A 24,653-nucleotide genomic window follows, 5' to 3' on the forward strand; every position below is an offset into this window, starting at 1 on the left:
TGCAAGGCGATTTAACAGAATTATTGTGTCTGTTACACAATTTTCTCTTGTCTTTGCAGCTATTAACAAATCATCAATATACTGCACTAGCGTAGACCTACCAGGTAAGTCTAGGTCTTCTAATGATCTTTTTAACAATTCGTTAAAAATTGAAGGACTTTCTGTATAGCCCTGAGGGATTCTTGACCATCCGAGGGTCTTACCTTGGAATCTGAAAGCAAAGATTTCATAACTGTCTGGATGTAAGGGAACAGTAAAGAATGCATTGCAAAGGTCAATGACTGTATACCATTCAGCATCATGTGGAATCTGAAATAGAATTACTGCTGGATTTGGAACCACAGGACAACATGGAACGACAATTTGATTAACCTTTCTCAAATCTTGTACGATTCTAAATGTTCCGTTAGACTTTTTAACTCCCATAATTGGTGAATTACAAGAGCTACTCTCCATTTCTTTTAATACACCTTGCTTGATTAATTTTTCAATTATAGGTGTAATACCTTCAATTGTTTCTGTTTTCACTTTATATTGTGGAGTGTTTGGAAATTCTATTCCCTGTTTCAATGTAATTTTTACTGGATCTACGTTTTTCATCAGACCCATCTCATTTCCAGTAAAATCCCATATTTCAGATTTCACTGTTTCTTTGAGTTCTTCAGGTAAATCTTTTTCTTCAAATGCAGGAAACAATTTTGTTTCTTCTGCTTCCATCATCATCATTGTCATTCTGTATAAACCATCTTCCTCCATTGTTTGTAACTCAACTCCATCAGGAGAACAATATATTCTACAATTCATTTTACATAGGATGTCTCTGCCCAATAGATTTACTGGACTACTATTACAAACCACAAATCTGTGTTTATCTCTGTAGTTTCCAATTTCAACTGGTACTGGATCAGTTAAGTCAGTTTTAATTTGTTGATTACTTACTCCGACAACTTGGATGGTATCCCCAGAGAGAGGTAGGTTTTCAATTTCCACTGATCTAACAGTAGAACGGGTAGCACCAGTGTCCACTAGAAAAGTGATGTCTACATCATTAACTTTCCCGTTTACAAAAGGACCAGACTGGTCAACCTCAAGAGTGGCTCCAACAACACACTCTTCCTCCTCTCTCGGGCACCGTCAACAATAATCATCAGAATCGCTGTCTTGACTTTCTGCTAATAAAAATTGTTGTGAAGCATTTTGCATTTGAACCCTTTGCTGCTTTTGCTGTTTTTGTGGTTTTATTACCTGTTCACTTCCCTGAAATCCCACGTTTGGATTATATTTTTGAACTCCCCCACAATTCGGAAAAGGTGGTTGTGGCAATTGGTCTTGACGATTATTCACCTGTTGTTGTTGCTGTTGCTGTAACTGTCGTTGAATATTTAATTCGTTTAACCCCTGTTGTATCTGTAGCTGTCGCTGCAGGTCAACACCATTCTGCATCTGTGGATTCAATAAGGGATTCTTTAAGTTTTTAGGAGGATGAGGACACTCTTCTCTCCAATGTCCAATTTCGCCACAATTAAAACAAGGTAATCTTTGTTTCAACTCCTCAATCTTTGGGCTAAATTTCTTTGGGAAATTATTACCTTTAAACTTTCCTTGTATCTGGTTTGTATTCCCAGTTTGAACAAAATTAGTGTTCTTATTACCCATACTGGCAATTTGTTGCTCAGCCACTTTTACTTGAGCCCACATGGCTTTCTCCTTCAGCTTCTTCTGTTTTACTTCTATTTCATCACTGCAATACTTAGCTTTTCTTAGAATATCATCTACAGATAGTGATTGCCATCCGACAATACTATTTCTGATCATTTCTCCAATTTCAGGTTTTAGTCCATAAACAAATCTATAGACAAAATGGCTCATGTCTTTTTCATCTAATTTTTCATAACCACTGTATTGTTTAAAGATTAACAGTAGTCTTTCATAAAAAGAATGAACTGATTCTTTTGTTTCCTGTTCTGTTCTTTCTATTTTAACCCAATCGACTTCTTTGGGTGGAATTTTGTTTTTCATCCAAACAATTACTTTTTCATAAAAATCCATGACAAGTGGATTTGGAGCACCTGTTTCTTTGATTCGCTCAGGTTCTGTTTTTGGCCAACTAATCGATATCTTGCATTCTGTCCAAAGATCTGATGGAACGACAATGTCAAAAAATCCATCTAAATCAATCCACAGAACTTTTGACACTTTGATAAATCTATCAACTTGCCTGTACCACTCAACTGGTTTCTCCCTCAATTTCGGAAAGTCATTTGTGAATAACAGAATGTCCTGTCTCGACCAAGGGACATGAACATATCCTCCACCTGCAATTTCTCTCATTGGAAATTGTTTTGACAATTTTTCCAATCTTTCATCTTCCTTCTTTTTCGTCCATTTTACTCTCCATTTGTTCAGTTCTCCAAGCTTTTTGATATAGACAATCAAATCTTTAATATGAACTATTCTTCCCATTGAGTTTAAACTCTCGATGTCACTTTCTGAAAAGTCTAATCTGTAATGTTTCGCAAAATTCTTTTGTTTACTCACATCGATTTCAAGTTCTGCTGCTAGATCCTCTAGTTGATCATATTTGTTTTTCGTTTTCCACTGAATGCTTTTGCAAATGAACAGTAGTTCATCATCTCGATAGTAATTTAAACTATCTGGACCAATTGTTCCAATTATTAATTCTTCGATATTCGCTTTTAATTTGGCCACATCAAGTTTTGGTGTGGTTACCCTGACTTCAGGACTCCCTATATCTGATATAGCACCCATTGGTGTTTTTGGAGATAAATCCTCATTAAAGGTTAAATCAGGCATTCTCGATTTAGAAGAGTTTATTTCAGATAAGTCTGAATAAAATTTTTCAGCAGCCTTTTGAATTTCTGTATTTAAAGGAATAGTTAATCCAGTTTTGTTTGTTTCCTTTTGATCAAATACGGGCTGAACAGGACCAATTGTTACTGGAACTGTCACAGCTTCCATGCCTTTTGTCATTCTTTTTATTAATTCTTCTTTTGATCTTAAATATTCATTATAATCAACATCTTCAACATTTCTTGCCTCTCTTGTATAATCTTTTGGAGGTTCTCTTGCTCTTGGAGCCATTGTAAAATGTCTACCTTCATTTCGAGCATTCTCGAATTCTGGTCTTCTAGGAGTTTCAATGATTTCACAATTATTTGGATAAAGTTTAGGAGCTTCATTAATTGGAGGTGCACTCGGTGAAGTTTCAGTAGAAACCATCGGAGTAGACCATGATCTAGGAGGTCTCAAAGGCTGATTCTTTCTAGCAGTTGTATATATTTCTTCCATAACTGCATCCTCAGATTCACTTTCCATAGATTTCCCTGTAGGAGTACCCATTACCATTTCATGAATTAAATACAATCCTTCACTCATGTTTCCCTGTCTCCACATTCGCAATCTATCTTCATGAGTTTCTCTTCTCCAAGGTGGATTTTTAGAAGGTCTTTTAATTCCACTAGCTTCTCTTTGTAACTGATACATCTCGTCTTCCCACTCAACTAAAGCTTCAAATTGAGTTGGTCTCGGTTTCGGAACAAGAGCATTCATTTTCTCTCGTAAATTTCTTAAGACTTTTACATTAAATGAACCATCATCAGGCCAAGTTAAAACACCGTCGTTCTTAGTATAGCGTTTCCAACTATCGAACCATAAGACAGTATGATATCCATATTCACCTTCCATATACGCTGCAGGTGTTTTATACTTATGAAGTAGTTTACCACCTCGCGTTTCGATTTTCTTGTCAGGTGAAAATAAATTCTTAAACTTCTGAAATAATGTTGGCTTTTTCTCAACATGTTTAAAATGATAACTCATTTTTAAGAGTTAAATCTAATTCACAAAATCGTTCGTAAAATATTTCCGGGATGTTCCGTAAAACAACCAATCCGTGCGCGAAACACACCAACAAGCCAATGACAGTTGAGCTACGTCACTTTTCTGCTCAACCAATAAATTTGGAGTTTTTCCGAAGGACCAATCAGCTCACAGGCCGTCAGAGACTCAAGAGCCAATCAGAATATAGCTTGTGACGTAGGTCACCCAATCCCAGCGCGGCTCTGTGACGTACACAGCAGCTGCGGTTTCTCGTTTCTCACTACTGGCGCTTACCCCTCCTTTACAAAATCTTTTCACAGCGCCATTTTAAGAACACTTTTCAGTGTAAATTAATTCTTAACAATGACTATAATGACAACATCTGTTCGTTTCACTATTTAGGATAGTTTACATACATTCAAGTATCCACACTTCGGAATAGACGGCGCTATTCACACTAAGGATAATATTCAATTGTTAGTAGAGTAACCTTACCCCACCCTTCTAACACGTATAATTATGAACTCGCTTTGCTCTGAACCCACCGCGAAGTGAAAGTTCTAAGAGTTCCACTTGAACATAAGATACAATTCAAACTTGCACTTTCACACTGAAATTTCCCTAATTTCAAACACACATGAAATCCGTACAGGACTCTCACCTGTTTATAGAAATCATGCACCGTTAGCAAAATAACGACGTTATCCGTACAGGGCTCTCACCTGTTTATAGATATGAAACATGTACCCGTACAGGACTCTAACCTGTTTATAGATAATCATGCACCGACGCTAATTTACCCTTCACTCAAGCTCGGATATAACTAATACTCTCATCACAGTGAGTTTTATGGAAGGCGCTTTGTCCCTATTCTCATGCTGCTTTAATTTCTTAGAAAACCCTCACTATACAAGATTCAGACCTAGCCCTAAAACTGTGCTGCTCGGCGACAACACTATGGTACACGGCGATACCTCTTGTGATACTCGGCGATATCACTACAAACAGAACAGATGGCTTGCGTGACTAATTTCTCGCCACACAATCTATACCGGTATAGCTTACAGATAGCACGAAAAACGAACTCAACATGTGTTAAAACATCGATCCTATTTCCATACCATAATACTTTAGTAACCCTTAGCAACCACCATATTACCTTGGTTACTCTTAGCAACCATCAATTTCTGCTACCAGAGAATTGATCCAGCGGCCTATAGAAAATATATCATAAACAACGCTACCCAACTTCATAACCTATAAACAAAATTCTATACTAAATATGGACCCATTTATAAACCTGACATATTTTGGGCCTACTGAATCAGGTGGTCAGATTAAATCTATATACACATTATCTACAAACTATATACATTTTTATACATCTGCGAAAAGAATATTGTCATTAGAATAAAACTTAACCATTTAAATGACCACCATTGGCGACGTGATCTAGCTAATAGTAACCTACACTTCTGAATAACCAAGACCAGCTTGTTTGTCAAAAGTAAGATTTTATTTACTAAATTATGGTATATAAGTTGATAGTTTTATAAATGAATTTTATTAGCAATAAAGCAAGCATGATTGTAAAGAAATGTGAGAAAATACAATTTAAATAAGTGAATCAAATTTAAAGTAAATATATAAAGTTTAGCATTTCTAAAACCTAATTCCCTAACTGAGCTAAATAGATAGAAATTAAAGTAAAGTTCTTTGAGGATTCTTACGTGCTCCACGCAAAGTCCGACAGCACATCACCCTCATCGGAAAGTCAGAAAGCAGCAGCCAGCCCATCCCTAGGGGCATGACTTTTTATACCTTTCTACGCTAACTAAACTACGCAAAGGAAAGTTTTCAGAAATCTTCGAAGTCCCATTGGCTGAGAGTGACAAGTGACATGTCACCCACTTTTCAAAAGTTCCATTAGATCATGTTTCATAAAGACCATTGTCTCTTCCACGTGAAACCAGGAGCTTCCTGAGTTTGCAACAAATGTTCAAATTTGTTCTCACTACGTCCAAGCAACTTCCGCGGATGCCAAGTTAAGGCTGACAAAATGTTCACTTTCGACCTTGGCCATGTCCGACAGAATGATGACAGCACATCAGTTTTTGCTTTGTGAATGCAGCTTTGATAAACATTTTAATTCAGAATGGGCGTCTCGTGACTTTTGCAGAATTACAAGTCAGCTCTTTTCTGCGACTCAAGTGACTAGGCCCAAAAGCAGGCAACTTAAGCTTTCTAGTATAAAACAAACACAAGAAAAGTATTAATGTAAGAAATAATGTAGATTCTGTATCCACCCCAAGATTTACTAATTAATTAACCCACCCGATTAATCAAAATGTTATCTAGCCATTGCAAACAATTAAAGCAGCGTTTATATCTACCAGTCTCCGTTATTCCATGAGACTTATATGCACCTAGAATAGTAGAAATGACATCACACAGACAAGGAAAAGCAAAACAAGCACATGCTTCTTTTAAGTTTGCAGCAGTTAGTAATGACAAAAACGAAAACAATAAATTATTTTATTATTTTGCACGAACAAAAAGATGCAACAATTATGCACGTTTATGAGCACACATGTTAGTCCCCCCATGTGTAAAGTTTAATCTAAGTTGTATTAGCACGACATATCACAAATCATTAATATTATTATTCATGTTATGGAAATGTGACTTCACGAGTTTAAACAAAATTTTGTTTTCTATCTCGCTCCATCAGTATCAGCACGTGCTGTTTATGCTGACTCTGTAGCCCTTGACCCGGAAAACGAGTTTCACCTTGATTGGGCCGTGCACGAGAATTGACCGGAAGTGAAGCGGGATCCGCTGCTGCTGACTCTGCTGTTGCTGATCCTGACGTCCTCCTTCTCACAATGAACGTCGCCCAGGTCGGTCGAACACGACACATGCGCAGACTGCCGAGACACCGGAAGTGACTGGACACCGCTCTTCCGCACATGCGCAGACTGCTAAGAAGCCGGAAGTGGCTGGACACCGCCCCTCCGCACATACGCAGACTGTCCTGGTCGCCGGACGATAAAACCGAGTATTTTCACTTAAATGAGCATAAAACACTCAAAAGGTAAATAGACTTTCTCGCCAGAAATCCACACCCTGCACTTCACGTGAGAGACACAGACCAAAGACGATGTGGCGTAGCGGCCCGAGCTGCCGTCTTTGGGTCGAGTCCCGGCGTCGGCTCAGACCTGTGACCCTGGGCGAATCACTCCATCGCCCGGGTCTGGAACAAGTGAAGGTGACCGGGTGTGAAGTGACCGGGCCTCATGTAAAGCCCCCCTCGCCCCCCAGGAAACGAGGCAGAGCCCCCCCCCCCCAGGCAGAGCCCCCCCCCCAGGAAACGAGGCAGAGCCCCCCTCGCCCCCCAGGAAACGAGGCAGAGCCCTCCCCCCACCAGGCAGAGCCCCCCCCAGGAAACGAGGCAGAGCCCCCCTCGCCCCCCAGGAAACGAGGCAGAGCCCCCCCCCCCCCCAGGAAGAGCTCGGATCCAAACAGAATGAAACAAAGCTCCAATTAGAGAACTAGACGAAAATTCCAGCAAAAGTGTTTCTTTCTCTTTTGGATCCCTTTCACAGGGGAACAAATGAAGGAAAACAACCTCCAACCTCGAGTTTAACACCATACATGCCAACATTTCAGGAGATTGGAAGTGGCTGCTGCAGGATCGGACATTTGAAACGCACGTTTTTTTCTTACCTTTTAGAAACATTAAGCATAATGGCAGGCAGAGAGGGTGATGCAAGTATTGGGCACTGGTCTGGCAGGTTGTTGGCAGTACATGCACCCCCCACACCTCTGTGGCAGCCTGGGTTGAAACAGCTCCCCCCCCCCCCAGTACTTCGCAGGTCTTTAAAAGACGATTCCCTTGTTAATGACGCTTTGTTAGTTTTTCACCCCTTCCAGAGCCCCTGCATCGCTACTTTGTTGGAAGAATCAGCACTTTACACAATACCGAGCCCTGTCAGCTGAAACACACGAGGAATCGGGTTTTTGCTTGTAGGAATCAAAAATTAGCTAGCATTCGCGCCAAGAATTTTCAATTCTATTAAGGACACGGAGGCGAGGATTATGCTTCTCTTCCTTATATTTGCTACTCACAGCAGCCAATGAAAAACGTTTTGTATGCAAATAAAACTACATTTCCCATGATGCTTGTACATACATCACATCCTGTATAGCCCAGTAAGAGCTGCTGTACCCTGTGTCTCCTCCTCTTTCTTTGCTCGAACTTATATAGTCCACACATTAATAAATCCAGTCCAATCCACAGAATATGAGTCCCAATAAACATCTTTCAACATGGAAGAACCATCTTCAAACTGGAAAGATTATGTCTTTTAAGCCAGAAGAACACCTGCTCCTTCCTTTTTTACTCGAAGCTGGAAGAACCCTCTTCAAGCTGGAAAGTTTACGTCTTGTAAGCCAGAAGAACACCTGCTCCTTCTTCGTTACTCGAAGCTGAAAGGAATGAGACAGGAAAACCCGTAACTTCTGCTGATACAGAGTATCAAGTACATGCGGGTGGGTAATTATTACAATACTGTAATAAACCGGGTGGGATAATCCTCGCCTCCGTGTCCTTAATAGAATTGAAAATTCTTGGCGCGAGTGCTAGCTAATTTTTGATTCTATTACAGGACCGGAGGCTTCGGATTATGCTAGTTCAACGCTTATCCACACTACTACACTCTTAAATCTCCCACTGGTACTTAAAATACTGTTTAAATATTCTGAGAAAATCAATCATTAGAATTGAAACTTGTTAAACAATGAGAATCATCAAAACACGAATGATAAGTATGGTTCTTGAACAGACTGCGTCTCACCATTGATTCTGAATACCCATTCCGGCAAAAATGCCCTCAACCATCGGCTATAATAGCCCCGAACCCACATATGAAATGTCAATAATCATCAACAGTAATATGACCAATTATATGTGAAAACTTCAGATAGTAAATCCGAGAATCACTGTTGTAATCCTTCAGGAATGGGAAGAAAACCTCAAAAAAATGCATTACTTCGAATTCGTGTGACCAGGCACTGTCCACATGCATTCCAGACACTGCTTAGAGCAAACTTCTTAGAGTAGATACTGTACCTGTAAAGCGCGGGCTTGCCTCGCCGTAGAAACATCTAAAGGTGTAATACCTCGTAACACAGCTTGACCATATTTAATGTCCGGTCGACATACTATTATTTGTCTATTAATCAAAAGAAAAATCACTAGAATTAATCCGGGCTGGGATTTTTTCCCCATCAAAAAAGAACTCGAAAAAAGGACACGACGCAAGTTCATTATTGGTAAATAATTCACAAACTAGAGAAATCAGTCCTCACAAGACTGCCACATGGTGTACATACCAACAAAGTGACCCTCTATTGCCTAACCATATTGCGTGAGTGGAAGGACCCAGAAATACGAAATGGTCGCCCTCAGCGCGTTACAAAGACGTGGAAAGCATTCTAGGTACCGGAAACTTGATCCTAAATAAAAGCAAAGCCGGAATACATACCACCTTGGGAAAAAACTGTACTTACCACATTGCCATGTGCAAACCCAGATCCGTGCTTACTGAAGGCAACAAGTAACCTACGAGCCGTAGCTCCCTGGTGAATCATAAAACCTTTGCCTCGATCTACATGAGTATCGCTGCATTAGAAAAAAGGAAAATTGAAAGGAAAGGCAAGGGACCGAGCCGGCCGCCGCCGATCCAAGGAGCATTGGAATACAAAATGGAGACCTTCATGCGCGAAAATTGCGACCCCAGTCGCCGGAAATACTCCCAATCGGAGGGAACAAAATCCTTTCCCTCGACTTTCATGGGAGCAGACCTACATTCTTTTCAGATGGAACTGACGTCCAACTGTAACGACTGTAACTGACAAATCAATCCTGCCCCGAAAGGATCTGTGAGGAAGAACACAAAGGGCTTACAATTACTGACTGTCTCTCGGATGAGATGCCACCCCCAGCCATCTGAAGGTACCAAAGGCACCAGTCCATTACTGTCCTGTATGCTATAGGAGGTATTCCGCAGTAACCCAAATCTGAGAATTTCGGCAGAATGGCCTGAATCCTGGAACGAGTCCACTAAGAAGGTGCCCTATATGCCTATACCCGCTGATAGTTCCCGCAGTCGAGATATTGCGCATGCTGATAGTAAGCCTCAAGAGGCCTGCACGATAAAGAACCAGAATAACAGAAAGATCGAAAAACTGATTGACGGTGCCCAACGCACCGCCACTTTGGCACTCACCCGATGGAACACTTGCACTGATACCATCGGAAACATATTTCTAGCACTGTAGTTTGGGTCGTACAACAACTGAGTTGCAAAGGATTGAGATAAACCTGGAAACCTAATCTAAGAGTCACAATTGCATGAAGGTTATAACCTGACTTGTCCAGAACATCATAATCCGATGTCTGGAAGTGTGAAGGCTAAGGCCTGTGACTGTGTTAAGATAGACCTATCCCTACGTATATATACACCGCTAACTCGAAAAGTCAAATAACTTGTTAATCGGAGAGACCTAGAGTGCTGAGAGCTTGGGATAACATACCCAGCATCAACTATCAGAACCGTCACCAAAACAACCGCCAATGAAGGGAAGGAGGAGACCACTAGACGCTCTCCTGAACGCTACATGGAAGAAACTGCAGAATATGATGGGAATATATGCCAGCAAAAAGGTCTACCCATTATAGATGCAACAAATCTGTCCCAGAGGGATCTGTCACAAAAGGCCTACCTGGAACAGATGTCAGGATGCCCAACCTTGAAGGATTTGCGACTCTGGGAGGAGCTGGCGCGAGAGGCGTCCTACCGACGCCTATTGCCGAGCGTGGCTGACTACGACTAGGATATTGATTTGCAGCCTGTCTAGTCTGAATAATCCCTTGCTAGTCTAGATCCCGTCGCACGCCGAAAGGGAAATACAAAATAAAATAAAATAAAAAATAAAAATAGAATAAAACAAAATAGAATAAAACAAAATCATGTTCAAGGATTTGTGGTAGAAGAACAATGACGGGCATCAATCAAGCCCTGTAACCCTGAGTCAGGGAATGTCATACCTGGGGCCCTGTTGACCACACAAGAACTTGGAGAACCTGAGTGTCAACATAATTAATTCAGGAGACTCATGCGCTCCGATCAATTAGTTGTCATCCTCCAATATACATCCCACCAATCACCTTCAAGGGATATCTGTAGTCAATATATAGTAGTGCAAAGCACCGCGCAATGGAGGAGTAGAGGGGGAGCCAACCCTGTGCACACTAAAACAGAGAAATGAATAATGTATCGGCTCCTCAGCAAAGCTGTAGTCATTATTTCAGCCCAGTGGGCGTCGGAGTCATCATAAAATACAAGGAGCGTGTGCGCACTCCGAGGGCCAGCCTATTGTTATCGCCTGGAGGCTACCAGGACATCTGCTCATATAAAGCACGAGGCAATGTGACCTCGAAACAAACAGGGGACGCGTGCGACGTGCGTAGGCCAAATCGCCAAAAATGAAGCTCAAGTGGGTTACGCACACCGGAGCGTTATGACTCCATAACCGCTCTCGGCTACTAGGGAAAGCCTTTGGCGGAGAAAGCGCGAGACCGCGCAATGATCAGAACAACCCTAAGGAAGCGACAGGAATAGTGTTAATTCAGCAATTATAATCATTGAAACATCTAATCTTTGAGCCAAAATCTATACACAAACCACCGTAACTCATTTTGTAGCGCGTTACAGCGCAGTATCGCAGCTCTTGAAGGAGCGTTTGATTCAGTGTGCGGCCAAGCCAGGTCTTGTCATGACAATCAATTGCAGGTCCAACAGGCATGTTGCAGATATCCTCTGCGTGACATTTCCACTCTAGCAGGAGATCGCATTGTGGACTCTGGTGGATGAAACCAATAGCGCTAGCACGTGCACACAAACCATTACAGTACAACAACTGTAAACACTCATCCGATTAATACCAATCTTAAGTGTAATTTAATATAATTTCGTCATTGTGAAAAAACACAACCTGAAGAACCTGGAATCGAACCCTGAACCTCTTGGATAATAGACAAAATCCTTGCCCCTAGGCCACATGGACTTAGGCACGTAAGTCCGAGTGGGTCTGTAGACTCTGTCAATGGGGGAAGGTTACCAGCTACAGCGCGGGTGTGAGGACAGCGGGGCACAATTAAGCCTTATTAGGCCACCCGCGGTGAATTTACACAGCCGAAAAAAACGCCGTTTAGAAAAATACATGGCGGCGTGCGCCCCCTAAAGATCTAACTGGGCCATGACAGCAGCGCGGCGCTCAGAGGCCGCAGGGAGTGAAGCGAAGCCCGAACGGGCCGTTGTTGAAATCCTGAAACTCTGCTCCGGGCGGGAGCACAACTTAATTACGGCGCTCCCAGCGGGAACCCTGTCAATCATCAGTGGGCAATCGGGAAAGTGAAAACGTGCCGGGGGGGGGGGGTTCCCAGAAACCACATACAATGCTTCAGTATGAGCCCCCCCACAAAATCACACCGCTCCCAGCGGGAGCTTCTGAGGCCGACAATAGCCTGAAAGCAATGGTGCCAGCGCGCGCTAATCAAAAAACATGGCATTTTACAAGGAAAAAACGTAATGGCCCCTAATAGCCAATACACATACCGAACACAAGTATGTAACATAGCGCGATATAAGCGCAAACATAATCGACACATCACCAAGATAATTCAACAATCAATTACGATCATCACATAATGTTCAGAGCACTTAACTGTCTGCGTGAGCAGCAAAGAAAGAGGAGGAGACACAGGGTACAGCAGCTCTTACTGGGCTATACAGGATGTGATGTATGTACAAGCATCATGGGAAATGTAGTTTTATTTGCATACAAAACGTTTTTCATTGGCTGCTGTGAGTAGCAAATATAAGAAAGAGAAGCATAATCCGAAGCCTCCGGTCCTGTAATAGAATCGGGAGGCGGGGGACTAGCCTTCAAATCGGTAGTCTCACGCCTGAATCGGGAGGGTTGGCATGTCTGTTTAACACATCTATGATTCATACAAAACAGAGGAGGAGGAGGAGGGCCCAGAACCCAATGGAGAGAGAAGAATCCCAGAGGAAAGCAGGGCCCTGCCTACTGCACTGCGACTCACTCACTCCCTGACACTCACACTCACTCCCTGCACTGACACTCACTCCCACCCTGCACTGACACTCACTCCCTGCACTGACACTCCCTGCACTGTCACTCCCTTCCTGCATTCACACTCACTCCCTGCACTGTCACTCACTCCCTGCACTGTCACTCACTCCCTGCACTGACACTCATTACCTTCCCCGGCCCTCACTCCCTGCACAGTCACTCCCTTCCTGCACTGAGACTCACTCCCTGCACTGACACTCACTCCCTCCCTGCACTGACACTCTCTCCCTGCACTGACACTCACTCCCTCCCTTCACTGACACTCACTCCCTCCCTTCACTGACACTCACTCCCTGCACTGACACTCACTCCCCCTGCACTGACTCATTCCCTGTACTGTCACTCACTCCCTGCACTGTCACTCACTCCCTGCACTGACACTCACTCCTTCCCTGCACTGACACTCACTCCCTGCACTGACACTCACTCCCTCCCTGCACTGACACTCCCTCCCTTCCTTCACTGACTCTCACTCCCTGTACTGACACTCACTCCCTGCACTGACACTCACTCCCTCCCTGCACTGACACTCACTCCCTGCTCTGACACTCACTCCCCCCTGCACTGACTCTCATTCCCGGCACTGTCACTCACTCCCTGCACTGACACTCATTCCCACCCTGCACTGACACTCACTCCCACCCTGCACTGACACTCACTCCCTGCACTGACACTCACTCCCTGCACTGTCACTCACTCCCTGCACTGTCACTCGCTCCCTGCACTGTCACTCACTCCCTGCACTGACACTCACTCCCTGCACTGACACTCATTTCCTGCACTGACACTCACTCCCTCCCTGCACTGACACTCACTCCCACCCTGCACTGACACTCACTCCCTGCACTGACACTCACTCCCTGCACTGTCACTCACTCCCTGCACTGTCACTCACTCCCTGCACTGACACTCACTCCCTGCACTGACACTCACTCCCTGCACTGACACTCACTCCCTGCAATGACACTCACTCCCTGCACTGTCACTCACTCCCTGCACTGTCACTCACTCCCTGCACTGTCACTCACTCCCTGCACTGACACTCACTCCCTGCACTGACACTCATTTCCTGCACTGACACTCACTCCCTCCCTGCACTGACACTCACTCCCTGCACTGACACTCACTCCCTGCACTGACACTCACTCCCTGCACTGTCACTCACTCCCTCCCTGCACTGACACTCACCCCCTACACTGTCACTCACTCCCTGCACTCTCACTAACTCCCTGCACTGACACTCACTCCCTGCACTGACACTCACTCCCTGCACTGACACTCACTCCCTGCACTGACACTCACTCACTCCCTGCACTGACACTCACTCACTCCCTGCACTGACACTCGCTCACTCCCTGCACTGACACTCACTCCCACCCTGCACTGACACTCACTCCCTGCACTGTCACTCACTCCCTGCACTGACACTCACTCCCACCCTGCACTGACACTCACTCCCTGCACTGACACTCCCTGCACTGTCACTCCCTTCCTGCACTCACACTCACTTCCTGCACTGACACTCATTCCCTGACTGTCACTCACTCCCTGCACTGTCACTCCCTTCCTGCACTGAGACTCACTCCCTGCACTGACACTCACTCCCTCCCTGCACTGACACTCTCTCCCTGCACTGACACTCAATCCCTCCCTGCACTGACACTCACTCCCTGCACTGACACTCACTCCCCCCTGCACTGACTCTCATTCCCTGCACTGTCACTCACTCTCTGCACTGTCACTCACTCCCTGCACTGTCACTCACTCCCTGCACTGTCACTCACTCCCTGCACTGACACTCACTCCATGCACTGACACTCACTCCTTCCCTGCACTGACACTCACTCCCTGCACTGACACTCACTCCCTCCCTGCACTGACACTCCCTCCCTTCCTTCACTGACACTCACTCCCTGTTCTGACACTCACTCCCTGCACCGACACTCACTTCTTCCTTGCACTGACACTCCCTCCCTTCCTGTACTAACACTCACTCCTTCCCTGCACTGACACTCAGTCCCTGCTCTGACACTCACTCCCCCCTGCACTGACTCTCATTCCCGGCACTGTCACTCACTCCCTGCACTGTCACTTACTCCCTGCACTGTCACTCACTCCCTGCACTGTCACTCACTCCCTGCACTGACACTCACTCCCACCCTGCACTGACACTCATTCCCTGCACTGACACTCAGTCCCACCTGCACTGACACTCACTCCCTGCACTGACACTCACTCCCTGCACTGACACTCACTCACTCCCTGCACTGTCACTCACTCCCTCCCTGCACTGACACTCACTCCCTACACTGTCACTCACTCCCTGCACTGTCACTAACTCACTGCACTGACACTCACTCCCTGCACTGACACTCACTCCCTGCACTGACACTCACTCCCTGCACTGACACTCACTCACTCCCTGCACTGACACTCACTCACTCCCTGCACTGTCACTCACTCTCTCCCTGCACTGACACTCACTCCCTACACTGTCACTCACTCCCTGCACTGACACTCACCCCCTGCACTGACACTCACCCCCTGCACTGACACTCACTCCCTTCACTGACACTCACTCCCTGCACTGACACTCACTCCCTCCCTGCACTGACACTCAGTCCTTGCACAGTCACTCACTCCCTGCACTGTCACTCACTCCCTGCATTGTCACTCTCTTCCTGCACTGAGACTCACTCCCTGCACTGACACCCACTCCCTCCGTGCACTGACAGTCACTCCCCCCCTGCACTGACTCTCATTCCCGGCACTGTCTTCACTCCCTGCACTGTTACTCACTCCCTGCACTGTTTCTCACTCCCTGCACTGTCACTCACTCCCGGCACTGTCTTCACTCCCTGCACTGTTACTCACTCCCTGCACTGTTTCTCACTCCCTGCACTGTCACTCACTCCCTGCACTGACACTCACTCCCTGCACTGACACTCACTCTCTGCACTGACACTCACTCCCTGCACTGACACTCACTCCTACACTGTCACTCACTCCCTGCACTGCCACTCACCCCCTACACTGACACTCACTCCCTTCACTGACACTCACTCCCTGCACTGACACTCACTCCCTCCCTGCACTGACACTCAGTCCTTGCACAGTCACTCACTCCCTGCACTGTCACTCACTCCCTGCATTGTCACTCTCTTCCTGCACTGAGACTCACTCCCTGCACTGACACCCACTCCCTCCCTGCACTGACAGTCACTCCCCCCTGCACTGACTCTCACTCCCTGCACTGACACTCACTCCCTGCACTGTTTCTCACTCCCTGCACTGTCACTCACTCCCTGCACTGTCACTCACTCCCTGCACTGACACTCAATCCCTGCAATGTGGTAGATTCAGAGCATACGGTTCACTGACATCTGAGCCAACAGTGATTGAGCAGAGTCTCTCCAGCAAAGCAAAAATGCACAGGAGAGGTGAAGAAAGTTTAGGAGTAAGCATCCAACAACTATAGCACAGAGATCAGGAGGAGCAGGGGAAACACAAGGTTTGGCTGGGGTAAGAAGTGTGGGACAGGGACATCACAGCAAGAGGCGGGGTGCATGGACAGACAAGGCAGTGTCACGCGCAGTAAGGTCATAGACAGCAGGGTTAGAGTTTTCATGATCAGAGGTTGTAGAGGCTGGAGGAACTGATGGGACTAACTCAAAGAGTGGAAGGCGCTGCACACATAGCCGGTCACCAACTGGATCTGGTCTTTTCTAATATTGACCAGCTTAAGTGTAAGGTACCGGAACCCTTCCCTCGGACGGATCATTTTTTGATTGAGATTAGTTTGCAGCAACTAGATCCATATTCCGTCAACCGCTCTGTCTTATCAAGCTTTAAGCAGGGTAGAAAATGGCATAAGCTCACAGTAGAATCCTTTGCTGAGGTCCTCTCCCCGGGTCCCATCACACACATCGAAGAGGTGGGCGCTAAATTGGAGGTGTTTAATTCCGCCTTGGAAACAGCACTGGATGCGAATATTCCTACACAGAAACAGAGTGGTATGACTAGGCGGGCATCTGCCCCTTGGTATACGATGGAATTAAAAAAAGAAAGAGCTAGCTGCAGAGGCCTGGAAAGAAGGTGGCGCTTAAATAAGACAAATGAAAACAAAGTACCTCATAGTCAGGCTCTAGCCAAATACCACCTGAACTTAAAAGGGGCTAGGCGTCAGTTTATAACTACTCAGATTGAAAGCGCCAGTAACTCTTCCAAAGCATTGTTAGGGATAGTACAGGAGTTTGTATCCCCTAAAGTGTGCAGTCGAACCCCGGTGGTGTCACAGGAATTATGTGACTCACTAGCACACTTCTTTCATAATAAAATCTCAAAAATGTATGAGAACTTTCCACCATCAGCCCTACACAACGTAGGAGTACCTAATATGTTAAAGAAGCTGGATGGAACTGTGGCAAGCTCTTTGAGCAGTTTTACAGTAATTACGACAGAGGAGGTCATGAAAGGCTTGGCTACGGCCACGTCTGGGTCACCTGTGGATCCCTGTCCTCCAAGGATAATGACACTCCTAGCAACCAGTTGTGCTCAATCGATCACAGACATCTTTAATTGGTCAATACTTACTGGTTCTATTCCACCAATATGGAAGGAGGCTTTTGTGCGCCCTATTTTGAAAAAGCCTGCGGCGGACCCCTCTATACTTGGATTTCCCTCTTACCACTCTTGAGTAAAATCCTGGAAGGGATTATTAATCGACATCTCAGTACTTACCTTGAAGAAAACCAGCTCCTGGATCCTTCGCTATCAGGATTCCGGCCAGGGTTTAGTACTGAGATCGCAATTCTGGCAGTGACAGACTCGCTTAGACTAACTGTCGATGCAGGGGGTTCAGCAATCCTAATCCTACTCGATATCTCCGTGGCCTTCGATACATCGCGCACTCTAGGCTGGCGGAGAGATTCGTTGCCCCAGGTATAAATGGGGTGGCACTTAATGGATAAATGACTTCCTGTCAGGGAGATTCCAAACAGTGGGTCCTTACACATCCAAAAGAAGTTATCTGGGCAGAGGCGTCCGCTGGGCTCCTGTCTGAGCCCTACCCTTTTTAACATGAATATGGCCCCATTGGCCAGGATTGTGGAGCAACTGGGCTTTGCAATCGTCTCTTATGCAGACGATACACAGCTTATCTTTAACATTGGATCAAACCCCGCTCTTGATAAAGCTTCTTTTGCCGTAGGTATGCTTACCATCGCAGACTGGATGACAGCAAACTGTTTCCAGTTAAACCCGGATAAAACTGAGCTGATGTTGCTGGGAAAAGCAACAGATGTCTGGTCAGAGGATTGGTGGCCACAGGAGCTAGGATCCGCGCCATCGCCCAAAGGATCAGTAAAAAGTTTGGGGTTAAAGCTTGATCGAGCCCTGAACATGAAAGACCAAGTCTCCACAACGACAAGCTTGTGCTACTATGCCCTCCGACTTGTCAGAAAAATATTACCCTACATTCCCGTCCCCTATCGGAGAACTCTAGTACAAGCAATGGTCACCAGTCGTTTGGATTACGGTAATGCTCTACTGGCGGAAGTCGGAGAGACACTTCTGGCCAAACTTCAGGTGGCGCAGAATACTGGAGCAAGAATGATCCTTAACCAACCGGCAGGCTCATCTTCAGCTCCGCTTTTGAAGGAGTTGCATTGGTTGACAGTAAAAAAAAGATCATTTTTAAGATCTGCTGCCTAACGTACAAGGCAGTTAACGAAACTGGCCCTTTGTATTCATGGAATAAATTACGCAAATACATTCCAAGTAGAAACCTTAGATCAAGGGCTCACGATCTGCTTCAGATTCCTCGTATACGGCTGGTCCGGACGGGAGGCAGAGCCTTTTCGTTCTTGACACCAAAGTACTGGAATCAACTCCCGCTGGAACTACGGAAAACTGCAAGCTACAATGTTTTTCTGGACAGCGCCGCTATGCCCCAGGGTGATGTGAGCGCTCTATAAACTATTAAACTAAACTGAACTAAACAATCCAGGTCCCTCCCTGGACTTAAAACAATCATCCTGGGATCAGTTTCGGAGTAACACTCCTTATCAGCCCGGCTAGCTTGAGTCCAGTGGCACAGCGAGCAAGAGACCCACGTCTGGGCATACCCATCCCACTTAGGGTGAAAAGTGCTGCAGGAACAAATCATGGACGGAATGCTGAATGAATGAAACATTCACCCCCCAGTCAAGAGATCTGGGTTAAATCCATTGTTGATTTGCTCACTTTACCACCCAAGTTTGGACCCAGCCATATGCAAATCAGTCTTGACCATGTGCCTCATGGGAACAGTCCAGCCCGAACTGCAAATCCAGGTCCTCCCTGGACCGGAAACAAGCATCCTAGGGCCGATTTCAGGGTAATACAATCAGCAAGAAGCTGTCTAAACTCTAATGGACAATCGACATGCGGTCGTCAAGAGATTGTATAGAGTTTCATATATCCCGTTCCATATCAAAATTACATGCAACTCCTCAGTCCACTCTTCCCAAGAAACTCCTTGACCTGACTCTGTGAATTCAGCTTAAGAATCTCCCTTGAAACCTGCAACTTGAAAGAAAGCTTCTCCAATAGTGCTCTTCTTGAATCGTGTGCGGCAAGAACTAAAGCTAAAGTCCAGGCGGTGGTTGCTAGCTGGAAAAAAAGGGCCCTGGATTTTGCTCCATGCTGTCACCAGCGACCACAGTGCGTCATTGCATCAGCAGCCCATATAAGATAAACAGAACCACGTCACTCGTATCCCTGCACCTCCTGATAGGGATGGGCGATGTTTCAATGAGCTGGGAAGAAGGACCAGTTCTGCGGGAGCCACTTCTGTAAAGGCAGTAAAGGCTCTGCTAGTCCAGTGTGTAAAGATAGTTCACCTATTACCGACCTCATCCACAAGCGCAGGCGCTGTGACAGGAAGGCAGTAATAATGGGAGGAGCCAGCCTCAGCATCCATAGTCTGCACTCGAACAATGGTTTCTAATGCTGCTTTGGCTCCCATTACCAGGAAGACTTACGTATCTGGATAACACTGATCGTCGCCTCCAACTGTCCAAGATCCATCCTCTTGCAGTCTGGTAAATATGACAGTGCTCTCCTTCTGGGTGACTCTGTCTTCCAGCTCTTTGCATCACCCCTGGGGAAGGAACAGGAAGTGCCCAGGCATCCGCAGGTCTCGTCAGATCCTGCAGGATGGGAATTCAAGGACAACTCTTCCACTTCCGGGTCCCTGCCAGGAGGTACCCTGCTGCAGCCAAAACCAGCTCTTGCCCTGGGCCTAGGTAAGTTGCTTCAGGTCATGCAGAACTTTAAAATTCAACCACTGGAGTTTAAAATCCATAGGGAAGAGCCCATTATGCTAGCCCAGAGGGTCTCAAGGCGCTTGAGGGAGGGTGGGTGCATTATTTATCGAATAGCCATGTTTTAAGCTGCTTTCTGAAGGAGAGGTGGTTCTGTGTGAGGCGGAGGTGAGTGGGGAGGGAGTTCCAGGTCTTGGCCGCTAGGTAGGAAAAGGATCTTCCTCCCATGGTGGATCTATGGATGCGCAGAATTGCGGCGAGGGCTTGATTGGTTGATCGTAGTTGGAGGGTGGGTGTGTAGAAGGACAGTCGTGTGTTGAGGCATTTGGGTCCTAGGTCGTAGAGGGCCTTGTGTGCGTGGGTGAGGAGACGGAACGTTATTCTCTTGTTGACGGGGAGCCAATGGAGATCTTTCAGGTGACCGGAGATGTGAGTTTGACGGGGTATGTCCAGTATGAGTCTGGCTGAGGCGTTTTGGATGCGTTGGAGTTTTTTCTGTAGTTTAGCTGTGGTTCCGGCATAAAGGGTATTTCCGTAGTCAAGTCGGCTCGTGACCAGTGCGTGGGTGACTGTCTTTCTTGTTTCGGTGGGGATCCAGCGGAAGATTTTTTTGAGTATGCGTAGGATGTTGAAGCATGAAGATGAGACAGTGTTGACTTGTCTGGTCATTGAGAGGGAGGAGTCTAGGATGAAGCCTAGGTTACGTGCGTGATCAGTGGGTATGGGTGCTGTACCCAGGGCTGGTGGCCACCAGGAGTCGTCCCAGGCAGAGGGGGATGATCCTAAGATGAGGACTTCCGTTTTGTCCGAGTTTAGTTTTAAACGGCTGTTCTTCATCCACTCGGCTACTTCTATCATTCCTTCGTGTAGATTGGATTTGACAGTGTTTGGGTCTTTGGTGAGGGAGAGGATCAGTTGGGTGTCGTCTGCGTAGGAGATGATGCTGAGGTTGTGTTGTCACGCGATGGATGCGAGGGGACTCATGTAAACGTTGAAGAGGGTGGGACTGAGAGATGAACCTTGTGGTACGCCGCAGATGACTTCGGTGGCTTGTGATTTGAATGGGGGGAGGCGGACTCTCTGGGTTCTTCCGGCGAGGAACGAGATGATCCAGTCCAAAGCTTTTCCTTGAATTCCAACGTTGCTGAGGCGTTGTATGAGGGTGCTATGGCAGACTGTGTCGAAGGCGGCGGAGAGGTCGAGTAGTATGAGGGCAGCTGTTTCTCCGTTGTCCAGTAGTGTTCGGATGTTGTCAGTTGCTGCGATGAGGGCGGTTTCGGTGCTATGTTTGGCTCGGAAGCCGGCTTGTGAAGGGTCGAGGGATTTGTTGGATTCGAGGAAGGTGGCGAGCTGGCTGTTGACGGCTTTTTCGATGACTTTGGCAGGGAATGGGAGGAGCGAGATGGGGCGGTAGTTTTTGAGTTCCGTGGGGTCAGCTGTGGGTTTCTTCAAAAGGGCGCTTAGTTCGGCGTGTTTGGGTTCCAGGCGTAGAGGTTGTTAGGGTGTTGTTTAGGTTCGGAGGTGGGTGAGGTGGACTGTTCTTCGGGCTGGTTTTCAAAGCTGTTATGTATGTCGGCGATTTTGTTGTGGAAGAAAGAGGATAAAGAGTCGTAGAGGTCTTGGGAGGGAGTGATGTCGTTGGAGCCGGCGGAGGGGTTGGTAAATTCTTTGACAATGTTAAATAGTTCTTTGCTGTTGTGGGCGTTGTTGTCGAGACGATCCTTGAATGCTGATTGTTTGGTGGATCGGATCAATTGGTGGTGTTTGCGTGTGGCGTCCTTGAAGGTGGCAAGGTTGTCAGTGGTTGGTTTTTTTCTCCAGGTTTTCTCGAGAGTACGACATAACTTCTTGGATTTCTTAAGGTCATCTTTGAACCAGGGGGCCTTTTTGCTACCTTGTTTGATTTGATGGTTTTTCAAGGGTGCTAATTCATCAGCGCTGTGAGTGATCCATTGTGTGAATTTGGTGGCCGCTTGGTTTGGGTCCGATGATATGGCGGGAGGGTTTTGGTTAAGTGAAGAGTTGGTCGGTGGTAATTTTGTTCCAATTTCTTCGAGGAATAGGTTGTGGAGGGTTTTGGGTCGTGGTCTGTTTGTAGCTGAAGTGAGCACAGCTGTGGTCCGTCCAATGGAGAGCTGTGGTGTGATCGAAGGAGATGTGTTTGCTGGAGGTGAAGATGGGGTCGAGCGTGTGTCCGGCCAAGTGGGTGGGGGTGTCAACAAGTTGTTTTAGTCCGAGATTGGCCAGGTTGTCCAGAAGGGTAGAGGTGTTGCTGTCGTTTTTCTTTTCTAGGTGGAAGTTGAGGTCTCCTAATAGGATGTAGTTCTCGGAGGTAAGGGCGTGTGGGCTGATGAAGTCCGTGATGTCTTCGCTGAATTGTGTGCGGGTTCCTGGTGGTCTGTAGATGAGGGTACCTCTGAGTGTGGTCCTGGGGTTGGTGTGGATCTGGAAGTGAAGGTGTTCGGCGGTAGTGAGGTTATCGTCAGAGCTGGTCATGATGCGGATGGTGTTCTTATGGACGATGGCGATGCCTCCTCCTGTTTGGTTGGTGCAGTCCTTACGGGTGATCTTGTAGCCGTCCGGGATGGCTATGGCGATGTCGGGCGCTGATGAGGCGTTCAACCATGTTTCCGTAAGGAAGGCGACGTCCAGCGCGGTAGTGTCGAGTAGGTCCCAGAGTTCAGTGGCGTGTCTGTGGACCGATCGGGTGTTGAGCAGGATGCACTTCAGGTGGTTAGAGTTGGAGCTGTGTTTGGAGTTAGTGGATTTGGTGTGGGTCCTGATGCAGGCGAACTTGCAGGAGTGGGAGGTGAAGGGTCCAAGGGTCCATGGGTGTGTCCTGGGGTAGCCTCGCAGCATTGTGGCGTTCGACCGGGGTTCAGGGCAAAGAGGGTTGCGGCGTCGTAGGATATGCGGGCGGAAGGAATGAAGCGGGGAACAGGGAGTCTGGCGCTGGGCGCGTGCCAGGCATGGGCGGGCGTAGACGGGCTTACCTTTGGCGTACCTTCGGCACGCATAGGGCGCGACCGCTGCGCGTGAACGCTGCGCTCAAAAGCATCTGTCATATGTGGGTAGTGGAAGGGGAGGGGCGAGGGAGGGTCAGCTGGGAGGCGTGAGCGGGGTGGAGATCAGGGCAGGGAGGCAGAACAACAACAACAAAATGGCAGCAAGCAGCCAATATCTAAACAAGACTGGGGCACAATCCAAAATAGCGTGATGCAGGCAGCACAGCACAAGTTCTAATGTCGGACAAGCGCACCTTGGCAGTCGAGCGCTACGATCTAATTAACCTCAGCAGATATTATAAATAATACTAAGCAGGCGGGGCAATCTAGCGCTACGAACTAGGTTAGATAATTATACAGGCTTAAGCAGTAGGCGAGATAGGCACTCAGCAGTCTATGATACCAGGTGAGGAGGCTGGGAGCCGCGTGTGGAGCGACCGCTTCTGCTGGGAGCAGGACGGTCACAGCGCTACCACGGCAGAGCGGGGAGATCAGTATCAGTGGGAGGGAGGGTCAGCTGGGAGGCGGGAGCGGGGTGGAGAATGGAGATCAGGGCAGGGAGGCAGAACAACAACAACAAAATGGCAGCAAGCAGCCAATATCTAAACAAGACTGGGGCACAATCCAAAATAGCGCGATGCAAATGGCGGAGGCGCAGGTACAATCAGGCACAAATAAAACTGCAGGCAGCACAGCACAAGTTCCAATGTCGGACAAGCGCACCTTGGCAGTCGAGCGCTACGATCTAATTAACCTCAGCATATATTATAAATAATGCTAAGCAGGCGGGGCAATCTAGCGCTACGAACTAGGTTAGATAATTATACAGGCTTAAGCATATGATGTCCATTAGTTCTAGTCAGACCCCCCCCAGGATATTGAGGCCTAGATTTGCAAATTTTGCGGCATTAAAATTGAAATTTAGCGGCACAAAAATGAAAATTGTGCGGCATTATTCCAGCACTTTATTTGACCCGTAATCATCCTTTTTCAGCCTTAAATCAATTGAACCTGTTTTAGCAGAGTATTCCACTTTGAAATAGACATGTTTAAAGTTTCTCCAACTCTACGGAAGCGTAGCTCCAATCCTAACCTCATGGGAGAGGGTCGTATTTCTCTCTGAGATGTTCTAGTGCCCATGCATGCACCCCTGCCGGGACACCACTTTCACCACTCCCTGCTTTCAGTCACACAGCCCCCTTCGCTCCCTGGTTTCAGTCACACAGCCCCCTTCGCTCCCTGGTTTCAGTCGCACAGCCCCCTTCGCTCCCTGGGACTGCCC

The 24,653-nt window shown here is 46.7% G+C and overlaps 2 protein-coding genes across 2 annotated transcripts in view; both read right to left on the reverse strand.

Annotated features, from left to right (window-relative positions):
* Nucleotides 1–17,790, reverse strand: part of LOC144804770 (uncharacterized) — a 40,820-nt gene extending 23,030 nt beyond the window's left edge. Inside the window, exons 1-2 of the mRNA XM_078671929.1 lie at nucleotides 17,750–17,790; nucleotides 9,412–9,523 (exon numbers count right to left, since the gene is read on the reverse strand). Of these exons, the coding sequence (XP_078528055.1) occupies nucleotides 9,412–9,523; nucleotides 17,750–17,790 (153 nt within the window). The remainder of the gene's footprint in view (nucleotides 1–9,411; nucleotides 9,524–17,749) is intronic.
* Nucleotides 1–24,653, reverse strand: part of LOC144806973 (uncharacterized) — a 1,014,574-nt gene that overhangs the window by 292,553 nt on the left and 697,368 nt on the right.

This window comes from Lissotriton helveticus, chromosome 1_2 (assembly GCF_964261635.1).
Source record: "Lissotriton helveticus chromosome 1_2, aLisHel1.1, whole genome shotgun sequence".
NCBI classification, from domain to species: Eukaryota; Metazoa; Chordata; class Amphibia; order Caudata; family Salamandridae; genus Lissotriton; species Lissotriton helveticus.